This window comes from Suncus etruscus, chromosome 4 (assembly GCF_024139225.1).
Source record: "Suncus etruscus isolate mSunEtr1 chromosome 4, mSunEtr1.pri.cur, whole genome shotgun sequence".
NCBI classification, from domain to species: Eukaryota; Metazoa; Chordata; class Mammalia; order Eulipotyphla; family Soricidae; genus Suncus; species Suncus etruscus.
The window spans coordinates 150,724,236-150,741,132 of record NC_064851.1 but is presented as its reverse complement, the minus strand read 5'-3'; the positions used below and the strand labels follow the sequence as shown (position 1 = coordinate 150,741,132).

Genomic DNA, 16,897 nt, shown 5'->3' with positions numbered 1-16,897 from the left:
CCCTGAGGCCTGTACTGAAGGAAACTTGTATTTATTTTTGTTTTGTGCTGTATTTTTTTTCTTGAGGGGGGGGACACACCTGGCAGTCCTCAGGGTCACTCCCAGCTATGTGCTCAGGAGATCATGCAATGCCAGGGCTCCAGCATGCGAAGCATGTGCTCCAGTTTGTTGAGCTCTGTCTCTGGCTCTGAAGAGGAAGGAAGAGCAGCATTTCTTTCTGTTCAGCCATCAAGAATCAGGGCTGGAGTAGAAGTCCTTTGGTTCATGGCATCTTCACCTAATCATCTGAACTGGATCAGAAAGAATTCCAGTCTCTTGACTTTGCCATCCAGCAAAGGAGACCTCCTCTCTGCCCCCACTCCCTGGCTGCCCCCACCTAACTCAGAGCCTTGTTTCTTACGCCCAAGCACCCTGGGCAGCAGTCACAAGGCCCGAGCATTGTGAGCCCTGGCCCTGGAATGTGCATGCAGATCTCTGGCCATGCCTGTGTGGGTGCGTAGACTTGCACGGAAGTGTGTGCGACAAAAATCGCTTCTGGAGCATGTTGCCCTCTGTTTGCCCATGCAGGTTACTCCTCGCTGCAGGACGAGCTGCTGTCCCCTGCCTCCTTGCACTACGCGCTTCCCTCTCCACTGCGTGCAGACCAGTACTGGAACGAGGTGGCCGTCATAGACTCCATCCCTTTGGCGGCCACGGAGCATGACACCATGCTGGAGATGTCTGACATGCAAGTGTGGTCTGCAGGCCTCACACCCTCCTTGGTCACTGCTGAGGACTCCTCTCTGGAGTGCAGCAAGGCCGAGGACTCTGACGCCACGGGCCACGAGTGGAAGCTGGAGGGGGCACTCTCCGAGGGACCCCAGGGCCCCACACTGGGCTCTCTGGACCTTGTGGAGGACGACACAGTGCATTCAGATGCCACAAATAGCCTTATCGATTTGCTTGACCAGGAGGAAGGTCAGAGGTCAGAAGAGAAGTTGCCAGGTCAAAAGAGGCAGGAGGACTCGACAGGTGCAGGGCAGGACTCAGGGAATGAAGTGTCTCTTGTTTCAGGCCAGCAGAAGGTGCAGGCCCGCTTCACAGAATCTCCCTCCGTGAGCCGAGTAATGGAGACCAACCAGGACAGGTAAGGCCTGGTCGCCTTCATGGGACGCCGCTCAACTTTCTGGGCTTCTGGGAGAGGTTGGCCTAGCAGTGAGGACAAAGAGAATTGTTGGGTGCTGCAGCCAACACTGACCTTGCTGTATCTTAAATAATGGATCATAAGCCTATGTGGGTTCCTAATGGTGAGGGTGATAAAGTATTTGACATAGACAATGTAAAAAAAAAAAATCTTGCTTTTATTTTGGTTTTGATTTTGATTTTGATTGTGGGAGGGGGTTCCCCCAAGTGGTGTTTAAGAAGCTCAGACTCTTTACACCTTTCTCTAGTGATTCTGAACAGCTTAGCTGGTAGGCCAGTGAATGCATTGCTGCTTGGGCTGCCCTGTAGTGCCAGACATTACTCAGGCTACCTTAGTGATACTGAGGGCCACCAAGGCCACACCCAGAGATGTCAAAGGTCTCCAGGGCTATACCGGACAATGCTCAAGTGATCATGTGATGCCAGGAACCGAACCAAGTTTGGGTGCATGCTAGGCATGTATTCTATCCTTCATATCATTTCCCAGTCTCTTGTTTTGATTTTGTTTGGCCACTCAAACAAAGAAAGCCACATGCACTGGTTTAGAGACACCTCCTGACTCTCTCCTCAGGATTTGCTCCTAGAGGTAGCCACACGTGATCACACTGGACTACATAGTGCCAATGACCAAACCCATGCCCCCACATGGCAAACCTATTGTGCTATCTCTGTCCATTATATTATTCTCAGTAGTAGGTTTTGGACTACCCCGGACCTTTTCCTCCAGTAGTGTGCTTCCCTATTTTTTCTTAAAGCAAGGAGATGGTTCTTACGTTCCTGAAAGGCAGTGACCTGCCAGGAGCCAGGTTTGGATAGGCTGTAGGAAATTTCTGCTTTCTTTCTCTTCCCATCCTCAGTGTTCCAAGACAGGCCATCATCCAAGAGCCTGGGTAGAAATTTTATTCATCATGCACACTGTGTAGATACTGTGTGCTAACCACTGGTCTTCTGGTCCCTTCCATGGGAACACTGAAAGTCTAGGTGTGCCACAGAGCTTATTTTAAACAGTCTTATTGGAACCAGTCAGTTTCATTTTCTCATGTAACAATATATACATTGAGTACCTACTGTATGGTAAGCAATAAAGGCAGGAAATATAGTACCAAAGCAGATGGAATTCTTGACGACTGAAGATTATATTTTAGTAAGGAAATTGACAATAAATAAGAAAATAAAAGTTAAAGTAATTTAAAAGACATGATAGATTCTATTTTTGAAAAACAATGAAACAAAGAAGGAGACATAAAGTATGTAAGTATATATACAAAGGGAATCTGTTAAACTTACAGACTAGGAAGCCAGAGTATCAATGAAGTACAGACTTCTTAAAGGGCTAAAGAGATAGTATAGGTGTTAAGGCATTTTTTTTTGCATGCATTCCACTGAATTCAAGTTTCTGGCACCACATATGACCCACTGAGCACTGCCATGGATAATCCCTAAGAACAGAGCCAGAAATATAACCTTGAGTACCAATGGGTGTAGTCTAACACACAAGCCCCATTCCCTGCAAGACTTAAGTGAATGAACATATGAATACTTGAGGTATATAATTCAAAGAAGATTCATCCAGTACATAGGTATTTTCTTTTTTTTTTGGAGGGGGGCACACCCAGCGGTGGCACTCAGGGGTTACTCCTGGCTCTGTGCTTAGAAATCACTCCTGGCAGGCACGAGGGACCATATAGGATTCCGGGATTCCAACCAATATTAGTCCTGGGTCAGCCGCTTGCAAGGCAAACACCCCACCACTGTACTATTTCTCCGGCCCCAGTGCATAGATCTTGAGATAAAAATCCACTTCATGGGGCCGGAGAAATAGCATGGAGGTAAGGCATTTGCCTTTCATGCAGAAGGACGGTGGCTCGAATCCCGCCATCCCATATGGTTCCCTGTGCCTGTCAGGGGTGACTTCTAAGCACAGAGCCTAGAGCCAGGAGTAACCCCTGAGCGCTGCCAGGAGTGACCCAAAACCAAAAAAAAAAAAATCCACTTCATTACATATAGAGATAATGGAAAATCTTAGTGCCTAGAGCAGATGAGTCAAGGATATGAGATCAGGGAAGTGATGGGCCTTGAGAGCCTTGAAATCCTGAAAAGACTTTGGCATCTATTTGGATGGGTGAGAGTCACTGGAAGGTTGTTCACTGAAGAGTAAGGTGATCCAGTCACTGGTTTAGGGGTAGGTACCCTGCCCTGGCCAGAACTAGAAGTAGAGACAGGCCAGGATGCAGGAGGAGAGGTGACATGGAGCACGATGGTAGAAGTGTAGCTACAAGAAGCAGGTAATTAGAACAGATTTTTAAATTTGGATCAGAAAATGTGTCAGCAACAACAATAACAACAAAACTTGTCAACAGATAAGGAGTATAGGGGAGATATTTGGAAATCTTTGAGAAGCGAAGAGAAGACTTCGGTCTTCCTGGCCTAACCTAAAAAGATAAAGATGCCATTTCCTGTGGTAGGGAAACTGAGCAAGACAGGTGTGGGAAGAAAAGCATTAGTGGATTCTACCAGATTTATTTATGCGTGGATCCCATTAGACTTCTACAGTGGAGATGTTGAGGAGACAAGCATACTTCCACAGCTAGGAAAGAGATGCAGAGGGGAGAAAACCATGATTTCAATGAGCTCTCTTAGAAAGTGAAAGTAGGTCAAGATGAAGTCTTTGAGTTGAATCTAGAGATGTGCTGATACCCAGATCAGAATATTAGGAGGAAGCAGCAATAAAGACTGAAGAGTGTCGGGGACAGGGGTGATCACAAAGCTTGGTGTCCTGGAAGCCATGGAAGCATGTTTCAGGGGGAAGGAAGTTGTGTCCTTGCCCAATGAGTGCCAAGATAAGGGCTTTTGAGTGGCATAATGAAAAGGGCTGGCCAGAAAGATAGACCAGAAACATAAGATCAAGGACTTGATCTTCTCACTCTCAGTGGACAACATAGATGGCCCATTTGTGCCCTTTTGGACAAGACAGCTGTGTGGTTCATTCACATTTTCCCACATGGGCAATGTTGGCAAGTTTTTGGTCCACATTTTAAATTTTCTGGAAAAGCCAGAGCTTTGAGAGGTGCTGAGAGAGCAGAGACTTAAGGATTTTTATATTTTCTTTGTATTTTCTCTCTTTCTGACCCCCAGACTACAGGACTGGGATAGGGAAGGCTCTATTGTCTCATACCTGCATGATGCCACACAAGGTGTCTGGCAAGAGGAGGTGACACGAGGCCCACACTCATTCCAGAAAACAGTCACTACCATCAAAGGACTGGAGCCTAGTGGGTCTCGGGAGTATGAGAAGGTCCTGGTGTCTGCAACTGAGCCAGTGCGGATAGAGCAGCCCGAGGCTCACAGCCCCCAGGCTGACAGGGAACGAAGACAATCAGGCCCTCCTGGATGGGCACAGGAGACAGAGAGCACCCTCTCCTGGGTGGTAAAGGTAAGAGCTACAGTTGGGAGCTGGGGGCGATGTCTGCTGCTGCACACAGAAGAGGCCCCAGCCTGACCCACTGTATTTCAAGTCACCAGTCAAGGGAATTTGCTTTCTTAAAAAAAAAAAAAAGTGTGTGTGTGAGGGGGCCAGATGAATAATACTGTAGGTAGGGAATTTGCCCTACATGTGGCCAACCCCAATTTGATCCTTGGCATCCTATGTGTCTCCCAAATACAGCAAGGAGTAATTCTTGGATTTCAGAGTCAGGAGTTAGCCTCCCCAGTATCACTTTGTGTGGACCCTCAAAAAAGGGGTGGGCTGAGAAATAGCACAGCAGATAGGACACTTTTGTTGCTACAGCTTCCTCGAGTTTAGTTCCTTATACTCCATATAATTCACTACAAGTACTACCAGGACGAATGCCTGAGTGCAGAACCAGGAGTAAGCCTTGAGCACTGCTGGGTGTGGCCCTTGCCCCTCCAAAAAATATGATAGGGTCTCCATTTCTCTAGTAGTAGGAATGGAGAAACAGTCATGGTCTACTTGTCTGCCTAGATCTCTGAGAAAAAGGAAGGGTCCACTTTCACTGGGCTCTTAAGATTTCCAGCCCATCATGTATGAGTGTGGTGAGAGGTATGTTTGTAAGATTGTGTGTGTGTGTGTGTATAAGAGAGAGAGAGAGAGAGAGAGAGAGAGAGAGACAGAGAGAGACAGAGAGAGACAGAGACAGAGACAGAGAGAGACAGAGACAGAGAGAGAATGCATAGAAAGTTCTGCAAATTGCCTGGGTCACAGTTCCAAGAGGAACTACCAATTAGGTTCAACTCACTCCAAAGCCACATTAGTTTGCTTTCTTCTCTCCATCATGTTGTAGAAAGAACTTAGACAGGGTGTTAGAATAACTCTGGTCCTGCCATGGTCCTTGTGGACTTCTCATCTTTTCCTTTCTCAGGCTTCCCTTCCTCCCTGTCAATTTATTCAATTTTATATTTTATTACTCATTTTATTATCTCTTTTCATTCTCATTTTTCTTCCCATCTTCATTTTAACATGTTCAATGTATTTTTTGAAAAAATATGTATTTAAAACATTGTAAACCGAAACCAAAACTAGATCATATTAGTTTTCTGTGATTACTTACTGGCTTCCACTGTCACCCACTTGTAGCCAGTCTTGTTTCATCTGTTTCATGTATGTATTCCACCATAACCCTAAATTATTTTGAAGCAAATTCAAGATTTTTATTAATGTGTATCTTTATTTTTAATTTGCATTTTTATTCTGTACATGTTTATTTTTAATAAGTGCAGAAATTATGTCCTTACTCTACTTAGTTTCTTTATCTCCAGTCTACATATTTTCTTTACCAGAAATTGATCTTTCTCCTTCTTCCTCTGCTCCCTTCTTTTTTATTTGTTCCTTCTCTCTAAACCTGTTCCCTAGCACTTGGAGATCCACAGGATAGGCTGACTCTAAAAATGCTGCTAGGAATGAACAAGGGTTTTATTTAGAATGCTTCCTTGCCAAGAATGTGTCTTGGACAAGCAAGGCAGCCATGTCCAATTTTAACCCCAGACCACCCCTGTCATTCTCTACCATCAATTGTACCTCCCACTCCTCCAAACTTCTCTGCATACAATAACTGGGTTATTAGTGCTCCTGAATCGTACAAGGAAATGAAAGTAGGAGACTTCTTCTTCTCACCTCCCCTGCTTCATCATCCTTTGGGTAGAGAAAATCTGGAAGAAAGTTCTGGCCATGAGGATGAGAGAAATAGTCTAAGCCACATAGTCCAACTGCTTCATGTATACAAAGGAGGCCCTGATAGTCTGGATTTCTGATAGCTCATCAGAGTGGGTGTGCAAGGCCACTTTGTCCACCCGCTTCCCTGTGACTCAGGACAGGGTTGAGTGGATGAACTGAAGTCTTAATCGGTCAACCCCAGGTTGAATAACAAGGCCCATTCAAGATGAGGTTTGCAAAACCCCTGTTGATTCTTCTTCCTAGTGGATTTATGGAAATAGTCACAATAACGCGGGGTAGGGAGTGGAGTGGTCCTTGATCTGAGACTTGAGAAACAGACCTGAAATGATTGTGAGAAGCCAGAGGACCCAGAGGACGTTCCTGAAGCTGAATTCTTTTTTGTTTGGTTTTGGTTTGGGGGGCTGCACCTAGCAGTGCTCAGGGGTTATTCTGGGCTCTGCATTCAGAAATCACTCCTGGCAGCATCAGGGGACCATATAGGATGCTGGGGGATTGGTTCTGGGTCAGTCACATGCAAGGCAAGCACCTCACTCTCTGTGCTATTACTTTCAGCCAAAGAAGCTGGATTCTTGAGGCCTGAGCTAATCAAACATTCTCCTCTGCCCATCCTTTTGGCATGTGTAGTTCAACTTCAGAACTGTAAGAAGCTTCAACTTCTCCAGGAGTTTTCTGGTTGAAGGAAGACAGGATGGTATAATGATAGATATTTGGGATCCAACTCCCATTTAGCTGCTCATTCACACAGGAAGTAACCTTAACCTTTCTGCCTCACATTTCTTTGTGAGAGATGGGAAATCCTAGAACCTGCACAGTAGGCTTATCACAGTCATCACTGGGTTCATATGGGGACGCAGCTTTGAGAGGGGATGCACTCGAGGTTGTTCTCATAAATCCTGTGATTCTCACATCACTCTTGGCAAGAGGATGACAAACCTTTTAATCCCTGCTTTATAGAAGAGAAAACTGAGACCCAGAGTGAGTTCCCAGCATTCTGATGCTTCTAAGCCTTTGTTCTTTTTGTTAGGCAGGGCATCGACTCAAAGAGAAGCAAAGATCCTGAGAGAGAAATTCTTTTCATCCCCAACTGTGACTGGGGTTGGCAAAGCAGCAAACTTAGTATGGTGTGAGCTTCAGGCCCTAAACAAGGCCTTCCCAGCACTGGAGAGACCTGTAAGGACAGGCCTTAAATAGGCACATGGCTTGTACACTTATGTTCCAGGTAGTTATACCCAGTAAAGGGCGTACTGTGGCACATGTGGGTCTCCAGGGATTTATGGCTGAGCTTCCAGTGGCCATTTTACCTGAGCTCAGATGGCATGGCCTGAACAATCCTTCATGCAGGGACTATTTTTGAAATAGTTCTCTAGGGTTTAGCTAATCACTTCTGGGACAGTGAACATCATTTTCATCAGAACAGCAGCATTCACTAGACTCACAAAAGCAACCATATCCTGAGAATTTCTGATACTTTAGGTTCCCAAACAATGAACTGGGCAGAAAAGCCCTAGTCCCCAAAGGAGGCAGAAAGTCAGGGGGTGGGGCAGCTGTTGATCTTGGCGGGGGATTTGACATGCACTCTCAGAGTCCAGGGCAGGACACACACACCTGCCAGCTCCCTTCTGCCCACTTGGACAGCTCTGGCAGCTGATTTGTAAGCTAAAATTATCCCAGCCTCCTGTCATCAGGAGGGCAGAGCCTGGGGCTGCTCAGAGGAGGGCAGGCAGCATACAGAGAGGCCCCATCAGTCTCCTGCCAGAAGAGACAGTGGGAGCCTGAGAGTGGAGGGGATCTTGGGGGGTGGGGGGGACTCAGGAGTCCAAGAGGAGAATGAGAGGCCAGACTCTGGTAGCAGCCAGATCCCTGGTTCCACTGGTGGCTGGAGAGCCGTGTTGGTGAGGCGGAGGTGAGGATGTGGACTTTCATCACCCAGCTCCTGGTCTCCCTAGTGCTGCTGGGCTTCTTCCTGGTCAGCTGTCAGAACGTGATGCACATTGTTAAGGGCTCCCTGAGCTTTGTGCTGAGGCACATCCACCAGGAGCTGGACAAGGAGCTGGGGGAAAGCGAGGGCCTGAATGACGACGAGGAGACCATCTCCACCAGGGTGGTCCGGCGGCGGGTCCTCTGGAAGGTAACCGCCAGGCAGGAGGCAGGGCTGGGGCTGGAATGGGCATACTGGAGACTAGGAGGCCAGGCAGCCAGGGCTGAGAGCTGTGCTCTGCATGGGGAGGAGCTGGGGAAGGTGCTGGACTCTCCGGGTCAGGACACCCGGACCAAAGGGAAGACCCAGGAAAATATCCAGGATGGGCTCAGCACTCAACTATGTTGCTTGGTGGCAAGGGCTATGGCTATGAAAAGGCCAGTTCTCATCCTGCTTCTGGCCCAATCATCCTCCAGAAATGAGCCACACTCAGTTTGCTACCAGTACAAGGAAGGGCTCTCTTCAATATAAGATGTTGAAATATGAGCCACAGTCAGTTTGCTACCAGTACAAGGAAGGGTTCTCTTCAATATAAGATGTTGAAATATAAATCAGGGGCCTGGCTTCCTCTGAAACTCAATAACTCCTGTATATCTCATATGGTTGTCCTGACTTTGCCCGTTTCCTGCTATGGTTGCAGGGATGGAACATACTGAGCTCTTGCAAGCCCTGGGCTACATCCAAGCCTCAGGCCTGTCGCCCTGTGGGATATCTCACACACCCAGAGCCACAGTCCACCTGCTGTTGCTTGCCGAGTCTGTGTTTCTTGCTGGCTGGGGATTTATAAGACTATGGCTGTCCTTCCTGCTATTATATTTCCTCATCCTCCAATTTTATTCCCAACTTCTCACTTATCAATCTTGAGTTCTTTCCCCCTCTCTAATTCCAGGAGAATGAGCTTCAAAATATTCCAGGGGAACAGGTGACTGAGGAACAGTTCACGGATGAGCAGGGCAACATTGTCACAAAAAAGGTGGGTGCAGAGAGTCGCCCTAAGAGGCAGATAAACTAGAGCCAAGAAGTGGGGGAAACTTCCTGTCTTCTCATTGGAGAGTTGAACACTATCCAGAGGGATGTCCATTTGCCAGCAGCCTTTTTCTTCTGAGGTCCCCATGTGACTTTCCTCATAGCCACTTATTCTGATGAAGCTCTGAATAGCAATTTCTACTTTATTTCAGAAAGACTGAGCTCCTTAGAATAGCCCAAACTTTCTCCCCTGGTACCTAGCCCTGAAATCAAAACTGTCTGAGAACAGAGTGGTGATTCTAGGCTATTAGAGGCCCCCTAAAAGTAAAAGGAGGTGAGAAAGCAATGTGTTGGTAGGATATATTGGTAGTCCAGGCATGGGCATCATGTGGGTATAGAAAGAAGAAAGAAGCAGTAGCAAAGGGAAAGATTTTGACCACATCCAATAAAGGAAGATTTGTCTTCCATGTGGGACAGTCAGGGCATGTCTTGAAGGCAAAGTTTGTCTTGTAATTTTTCACCATCTGTTTTCAGCAGGTGGTTGAGGCAGAGTAAGCAACTGTTAGTGTAGTTGGAGGAATGAATGAGGGAGTGGATTAAGGAGCTTATGAGGGAAACAAGGCCGAATAAACTTCATTGATATCAAGATGTAGAATGAAATGCTTTGAGCTTGACACAGCAGTCACGTGTGGGCAAATCCTCATCACTGATGAAATCTAAGATCTCTACAAATTCTAGTCTCCATGAGACAACTCAACGTGAGTGTGACCCCATAGTGACAGGGCTGAGATAACCTTGTTCTTGGCCATTTCACGCAATATCCCATCTCATTCCTGGGGACCCAGCCTTCTTCTTGAGCCTTGTCTGGCCACTGCTACCAAGCCCATTCTCCCTTCCCTTTGTTTTCCAGATCACTCGAAAAGTTGTTCGGGAAATAGACTCATCTGGTGCTGGCAACACCCAAGATTACAAGGAGGTGATTGTTGAGGGGCTCATGGAGGACCCTAGTGAGATGGAGGCCAATATTGATTTCTTTATGAAACATGCCAAGGTACTGAAGTGGCTCTTGCGCTTCTGAGCAGCTGAACCTTCACCTGCTGCTTCCCTGTGCACCAGCCCTTCTTGAGTTCAGCCTTGGTGGCACTGGGCTCACTTCTCTTTGGACTCGCTCTTGAGATTCACAGCCCTGCAAAGCTCCCACCCTGGCGGGTGGTGTTTCCGGGTCTCCCTGGCCTCTTGCCTATCTTGGCTTGTCTCTCGGTAATTTGTCCTACTTTCCCTCTGCTGCCCACTCTAGGTGAACATGAGAGGCAGTGGCCTGCAGCCCGACCTCATAGAGGGCAGGAAGGGTGCTCAGATAGTAAAGCGGGCCAGCCTGAAAAGGGGGAAGCAGTGATCTTGAGTCTCTCCCCCTTGAAAGGCCTCTTTGGAGGTAACACACCTTTCTGCATCCTCTCTGCATGTCCTGGCCTTATGGCATGGCATCGCTTCCTTACCCCTGCTCTCTTCAGCCAGTTGCTATTCTTCTCCCCTCTCTCGAAGCATTCTGCAGCTAAGCAGCCTTTGCTGAGGTCTCAAAACTTTGATTGTCATTCTCCACCCTCCTAGCTATGTCCTTCAGTCTCATTCCCCTATCAAGGAAACAGAGTCACCTGTATGTGCTGACCAACCTCTAAGAGAGTGAAAAACAGCAATCTGAAAGCAAAACTTTGCTTAAGTCGTTGTCAACACTTGGTAAATCTCATTGGTTATATTGCCCTGAGCACCAAAGCAGATGAATCTAGAGATTGGACGCCTGTACAGTAGAGAAGAGAATAGTTTGAGTTGGTGAAGCTGTTTCCTCGTGAGTCCCCAGAAATTATTGACTTAGAACTAAACTGTTTCTGAAAAATCCTGACCAACCCAAGTCTTCCAGTCTCTCTAGCATTTCTTGAACCCACCTGTTCCCTTGCTTTCTAGGAAAGGAAACATGGTATGGACCACAAAGTGGCATTCTCCCTGCATGGAGGGGTGTTGTGGCTGTGGGAGCATGGCTATGGAAGCATGGTGTGTTTGTTCATGGCGCGGCTGAGAAGCTGGGGTGTGTGATGTGCAGTGAGGGCAGTTCATGAAGATGCTCCAGCAGCCAAGCAGTGCTGGAACTTCAGCGGCCACCTCGGACCTCCATCCCCCCTGAGGGATCCTGTACTGAGCTGCCCTGAGGCCCTTTACTGTGCCCAGCTCGGGGCAGCTCAGTACAGGATGCATCGGGGTGGGAGTTGGCAGGAAGCAAGGAAGCCTTATGGCCCAGCTCAGCAGCACTCACCAGATTGCTGCGTTTAAACCCTGTGGATCCAGCTCTGGGACCCAGCAGCAAGCAGAAAAGCAGGACAGTGTCTCCTGAGCCCACAGAGTGCTGACGTAGGGCTTCAGATATACCTCAGCTCTTGGGCAAAAGGAAGGCTGGCTATCCATTTATATGGATAAAATTAGACCTTGACTCCTCAGCAGCTTAAGGAGGTCACAACATTAACCCCTGCACCACCAAGAGCTGCCCAAAGGCTGCTGGGTTAAGAGTTTAATGACACTAAAATACACATGATTTGGAAGAGTGGAGAGAGTGAAGGAAAAGTATTTTATTCTGCTTTATTTTCTTTATAGCTGCAGCAAAAATGGGTTTAACTTTTTGCTTCAGTTAACTCTTTTGACTAAGTTCCACTGACACTTCTGAGCAGCAGAAGTCTGGAGGACCCAGGAGGATTCAGGGATCTCAAACTCAATTTACCTGGGGGCCACAGGAGGCAAAGTCGGGGTGATCCTTGAGTGCAAAGTCAGTAGTAAGCCTTGAACATTGGGGGGTGTGACCCAAACAACTAAAACAAAACAAAACAAAAAAAGATTCCTCTAGGGCAGGACCACAAAATGTTGTACGGAGGGCCGTTTGCAGCCTGTGGGCCTCGAGTTTGAGACCCCTGATATAAACTTTAAAATTTTGGAAGATAATATGCAGTGTCTGTAGCACCACAGATTAGGTAGAAGATGTCTGTCAGGAGTTGCCTAGCTCCTGCACAGTGCTGAGGCCTCTGCCCAGGAAAGCATAGGGCCAGGTGTATGATGAGGCCTTCCCTTCCACGAAAGAATCTTGCCTGGGTTTCATGCAACTTGAAGCTACCTACAATGGGCCCTACTCCCAATTATACAAAGTTCAGAGCAATAGAGAAGGAAAACTCTTTCTTATACTTAATCCTCTACTCCCTTCTAAGCATGTATAGTCAGTTTTCTTTCTTCATAGATCCCACACTTGCGAATTCATCTACTGGCTAAATTCATGTAGCCCTCAAATCAACACTCCCAGACTTTCACTCTTTGGAGAGCCTAAGAGGCTATATGGCACGTTTCCAAGGTCAGACCATGTAAGGCTGTCTCTCTGGTTCAGACTGTAAGCAGATATACTTTGGAATCTATTTAGAGCCACTGTCTTTTCTTTTTTTCTTGTGTGTGTGTGTGTGTGTGTGTGTGTGTGTGTGTTTGCACGCGCACGCGTGCGCGCATGCTTTTTGGTGGTGATTCCTTTGTTGGAAATATTCCAAAGAATAAGAAAATGGGTACATGCCTATAAGGAAATGCTTATAAGGAAAATGGAAAAATGTGTCTATTAGATAAGTCTGGTTAGGCATAAAAGTGGGTTTAATGCTATTGAGACGATTGATAGGAACATTGTCAAGGGAGGCTCTTGGGAGCCAAACAGTGAATTTTCCTTAGGAGCAATTGTTCAGTATTCACTAATTTGGCATTCTTGGTTCTTGCATAGAATTATTGAATTAATGAGAATTGGCTGTCAAGTTTCCAAGACTGAAAGCTGGATCTCAGGACAGTCAACAAATGGCTTCTCCTATGTCTGGGTTATTACCTAAAGTGATATAACTCACTTAATTGTCCTCATCTACCATCTCTTTGGGGGTGTGTGAAAATAGTCCCTTCTAGGGTCAGAAAGATAGCACAACAGTAGGGCATTTGCATGTGCTAACTTGCATGTGGCCAACTTGGAACAGGCCCAGGTTCAATTCCCGGCATCTCATATGGTCCCCTGAGCCTGCCAGGAGTGACTTCTGAGTGCAGAGCCAGGAGTAACCTGAGTGCCGCTGGGTGTAGCCCTCCAAAAATAAATAAGTAAAGAGTACTTTCACTTTTTTTAACTTAAAATAAAATAGTCTCTTCTGCATGTGTTTAGCACAAGTGTAAAGAATTCAGAATATCCATAAAAATATAAAAGTGGTTTTAGAGAGAACAGGAGAACATGTTTTCTGACCCAAGTTAATTTCAGATCTTTGTAGTGTGACTTCTTCAAGCTGCATGTTCCTTATCCATAAAGTAGTGATTATGTCATTATTTCCCTTGTCAGGTAGTTATCGATGAGGCTGTGATTGTGGAAGGGTTAGTAAATGGTTAAGTTTGAATGTACTGTTTCTCAGTATCATCCACATCCCTCAAGTGTTTAAAATGTAGATACCTAGACTCTGCCCCAACCCACAGGATTATGATTCTAAAATTCTCCATTCTGCAGCAGGCTGCCTTATGTAATTTTCATGCATTTCATGGCTGAGTTTGATCTTCCTTTCCAAACCTTTCAAAAGTGATGGGCTTGGTTGTAGATTTTATAGTTAAAAGGTGAATTTTTTGCTTTGCTTTGTTGAGGAGAGGGGCATAAAGGCAGGTCACCACTCTGGGCAGTGCTCAGGGGTCTCTGTGTAATGCTGGGATAACATGTGTTTCCTTAGTACCCTTTGATCTGTCTCCCCAATTCAAAAGATTGTTTTAGATGTCTTATATTTAACATTCATTTTATATTTAAAATTAAGGATAGTTAGTTAATTCAAAGATGTGAACTACACCAGGGATAGAATGCTCCGGTCCTGAATGTCTAGTTTCTCCTAAGTCTGTGTTATTACCTAAAGTGACATAATTTACTTAATTGTCCTCCTCTTCCATCTCTTCGAGGGAAGGTGGGATGAAAATAAGATCTGTCTTGGAAGAGGCCACGAAGACTTCAATTGCCCATTCTGATTTCCCCATACTCACTCCCGAATTTGAGAAGAAGAATTTTGTTTGAAAAGCTAGTAAAGTAGGGGATGTGTGGGTGGGGGGGAGGGGTTCTTTCTCACTGGGGACCTGATGCTTACTTAGTCCAGGCCTGATTGGTGGAGGTGAGTGGGCAGACAGGAACTAGTAGGCCAGCTATACAAACATTAACGTTAGTATCAAGGTGTAAGCCTGCTCAAGGAATAGCAGGGAGTAGGCAGGTGCTCACCTTGTATGTGGCTTACCTTGGTTTGATCCTCTGGATCCCATACAGTCCTCAAGACTACCAGGAATAATTCCTTAGTGCGGAGCCAGGAGTAACCCTTGAGCATCTCTGGGTGTATCCCCCACCCTGAAAAAAAAATGCAAAGCAAGGAGCTGGCAGCTAAGGGTGGACATGGGAGAACCACTTGTCCTGCTGGGAACCAGGAGGGACAGGAATGGTTCTTGGCTTTGCTTGCATGGTGTGGTAGAAAAGGCTGCCTTTTTCCCCCCATTTTTTCTTTTAGACATATTCTCTTTAGACACTCTAATTACAAGAGTTGCCTTACTTTGACACTAGAATATTTTAGTATGTTTAAAATTAATTGTTTTTTAAGAAGCCATAGGATTGTAAAACAGGGAGGGTTCTTACCTTGCATACAACCCACCCAGGTTCAATACCTAGCACCATATATATATGGTTCCCCTGAGACTACAAGGAGTGATCCCTGAGCACAGAGCCAGAAATAAATCCTGAACACAGCTGGGTATGACCACCCAAAAAACAAAAATAAAAGTAAATTTAATAAAAATGAATTACTTTAGATAAGAGACCAAGAAACAAGGGGCCATAGTATTTTCCACATTTTAAAAATAATTTTTATTGTGACCAATGTGAATTACAAGTCTTTCACAGTTATATTTAAGATGCATAGTGACAGTGAATTAGGACCATTCCCACCACCAATGTTGTCCTCCCTCCACCCCTGTTCCCAGCATGCATCTCATGCCACCTCTCCGGCCCCCTGGACTGCCAGTGTAACAGGTCCCCTTTGCGTATAGATTGTTGTAGATTGGGTTATCTTGATTCTGTTGTTGTTGTCTTTGGATTTGTTGTTTAGGTCTGATCATTTTTATTTCCACTCAATGTTCATGCAACTGTTTGCTCCTGGTATCATCCACTTTTTTTCCCCTCAATTAATTTCTGATCTAAAGTTATTTAATTTCCCTCAAATTTCTGAGACAGAACAAGATGATTCAAGTTCTGTGGTTCTGTTGCGGTGGGGGGGGGGGAGGAAAGCTGGGAGAAGCCCATTTATAAGCTATAGATTTAGAGAAAGAAAAAGAAAAAAAAAACAAACCAAAATAAGCAACAACAAAAAAAACATAGCAGCAGCTAACAAACAAAACAACACCAAGAAAAAAAAGGAAAAAAATAAAAATAAAAAGGAAGGGGACTGATGTGGCAAGGGTTTTTTGTTTGTCTGTTTCTTTGCATAGGCACAGTAAGTATTGAGGAAATTAGAAAGGGAATTCCCTTGGCCTAAGAGAGACAGGGTTTCTCCACCCTTGAAGCATACTGTCATGGGAACAACTATAGACTCCAGACATACTCATTGTCGAACCCCAAGGTCTTTTCATGGTGCCAGGAAATGTTCTGCTCAGTTGGCTGTCAAAATCAGTCCTCTGTATTTAGCGATCCTGATATTTGCACAGGTCATAGGACAAAGTCTAGGGTAGAGTCTTTATGGATCCAGAAGTTCTGCTCCATCACAGTTGTTGTAGTCATTCTTCTGTAATTATTGGTCTTGGTTTTGCACAGATCTTAGGATGGAACCTAGGATAAAGTCTTTCTTTATGTTTCCAGAAGTTCTGCTCAGTTGTGGTTATCAAAGTCAGACCTCTGGAATTAAAGATCTTGGTTTTTCACAAATCCTAGGCCAAAACCTAGGCTAGGGTCTTTCTTTTTGTTCCTAGGAAAAGTTCTGCTCAGTCGCGGTTATCAAAGTCAGTTTTCTGTAATTAGTGATCTTGGTTTTTGCACAGATTAAAGGATGGAGTGTCTTCTGATTCATCTTACCATTTGTTAATGTAGTAGGGCAAACTGCTCTTAGATCAGGTTATTGTTTCCTCTTTACCAGGGTGTCATATTAACCTGGCGTAAGTTGGTGCCAGAGCAGATTTTCCACATTTTTTAAGCCAAATAGTTGTTATAAAATAAAATTTATTTAGAAAGACATGAGAAGAAAGTGAGAAACACATGTTTAAGAGATACCCTGGGCTTCTCCAGAGTAGAAAAAGCAGAAAGAGGTACATGTTCAAGAGAAAATATGGGCTTGAAAGTATGAGACATTAGGGGCCATGTTCTATTTGTGCTGTTTTGTTGTGTTTTGAATTACAGTCCATACTCGGGTGCCAAACTCAGAGGTGTGGGAGTCTGGATAGACTGCTCACGCCCCAGCCACAGAGATGTGGAAGTCAGTATAGGCAACAGAGAAAGCCAGGAACAATGAGATGAGCAGGGGTGGAAGCAGGCAGCA

General features: G+C 45.5%; 1 protein-coding gene across 4 annotated transcripts in view; it reads left to right on the top strand.

Annotated features, from left to right (window-relative positions):
- The window catches only part of ANK1 (ankyrin 1), a 272,521-nt gene that overhangs the window by 252,489 nt on the left and 3,135 nt on the right, over window positions 1-16,897 (top strand). For 3 of the 4 annotated variants that reach the window (XM_049771795.1, XM_049771793.1, XM_049771794.1), the window contains 5 exons: window positions 568-1,126; window positions 4,318-4,615; window positions 9,241-9,324; window positions 10,228-10,293; window positions 10,615-10,749. In XM_049771795.1, coding sequence (XP_049627752.1) covers window positions 568-1,126; window positions 4,318-4,615; window positions 9,241-9,324; window positions 10,228-10,293; window positions 10,615-10,713 — 1,106 coding nt within the window. In that variant the 3' untranslated portion in view covers window positions 10,714-10,749. The remainder of the gene's footprint in view (window positions 1-567; window positions 1,127-4,317; window positions 4,616-9,240; window positions 9,325-10,227; window positions 10,294-10,614; window positions 10,750-16,897) is intronic. The other variant, XM_049771796.1, reaches the window with a different exon arrangement.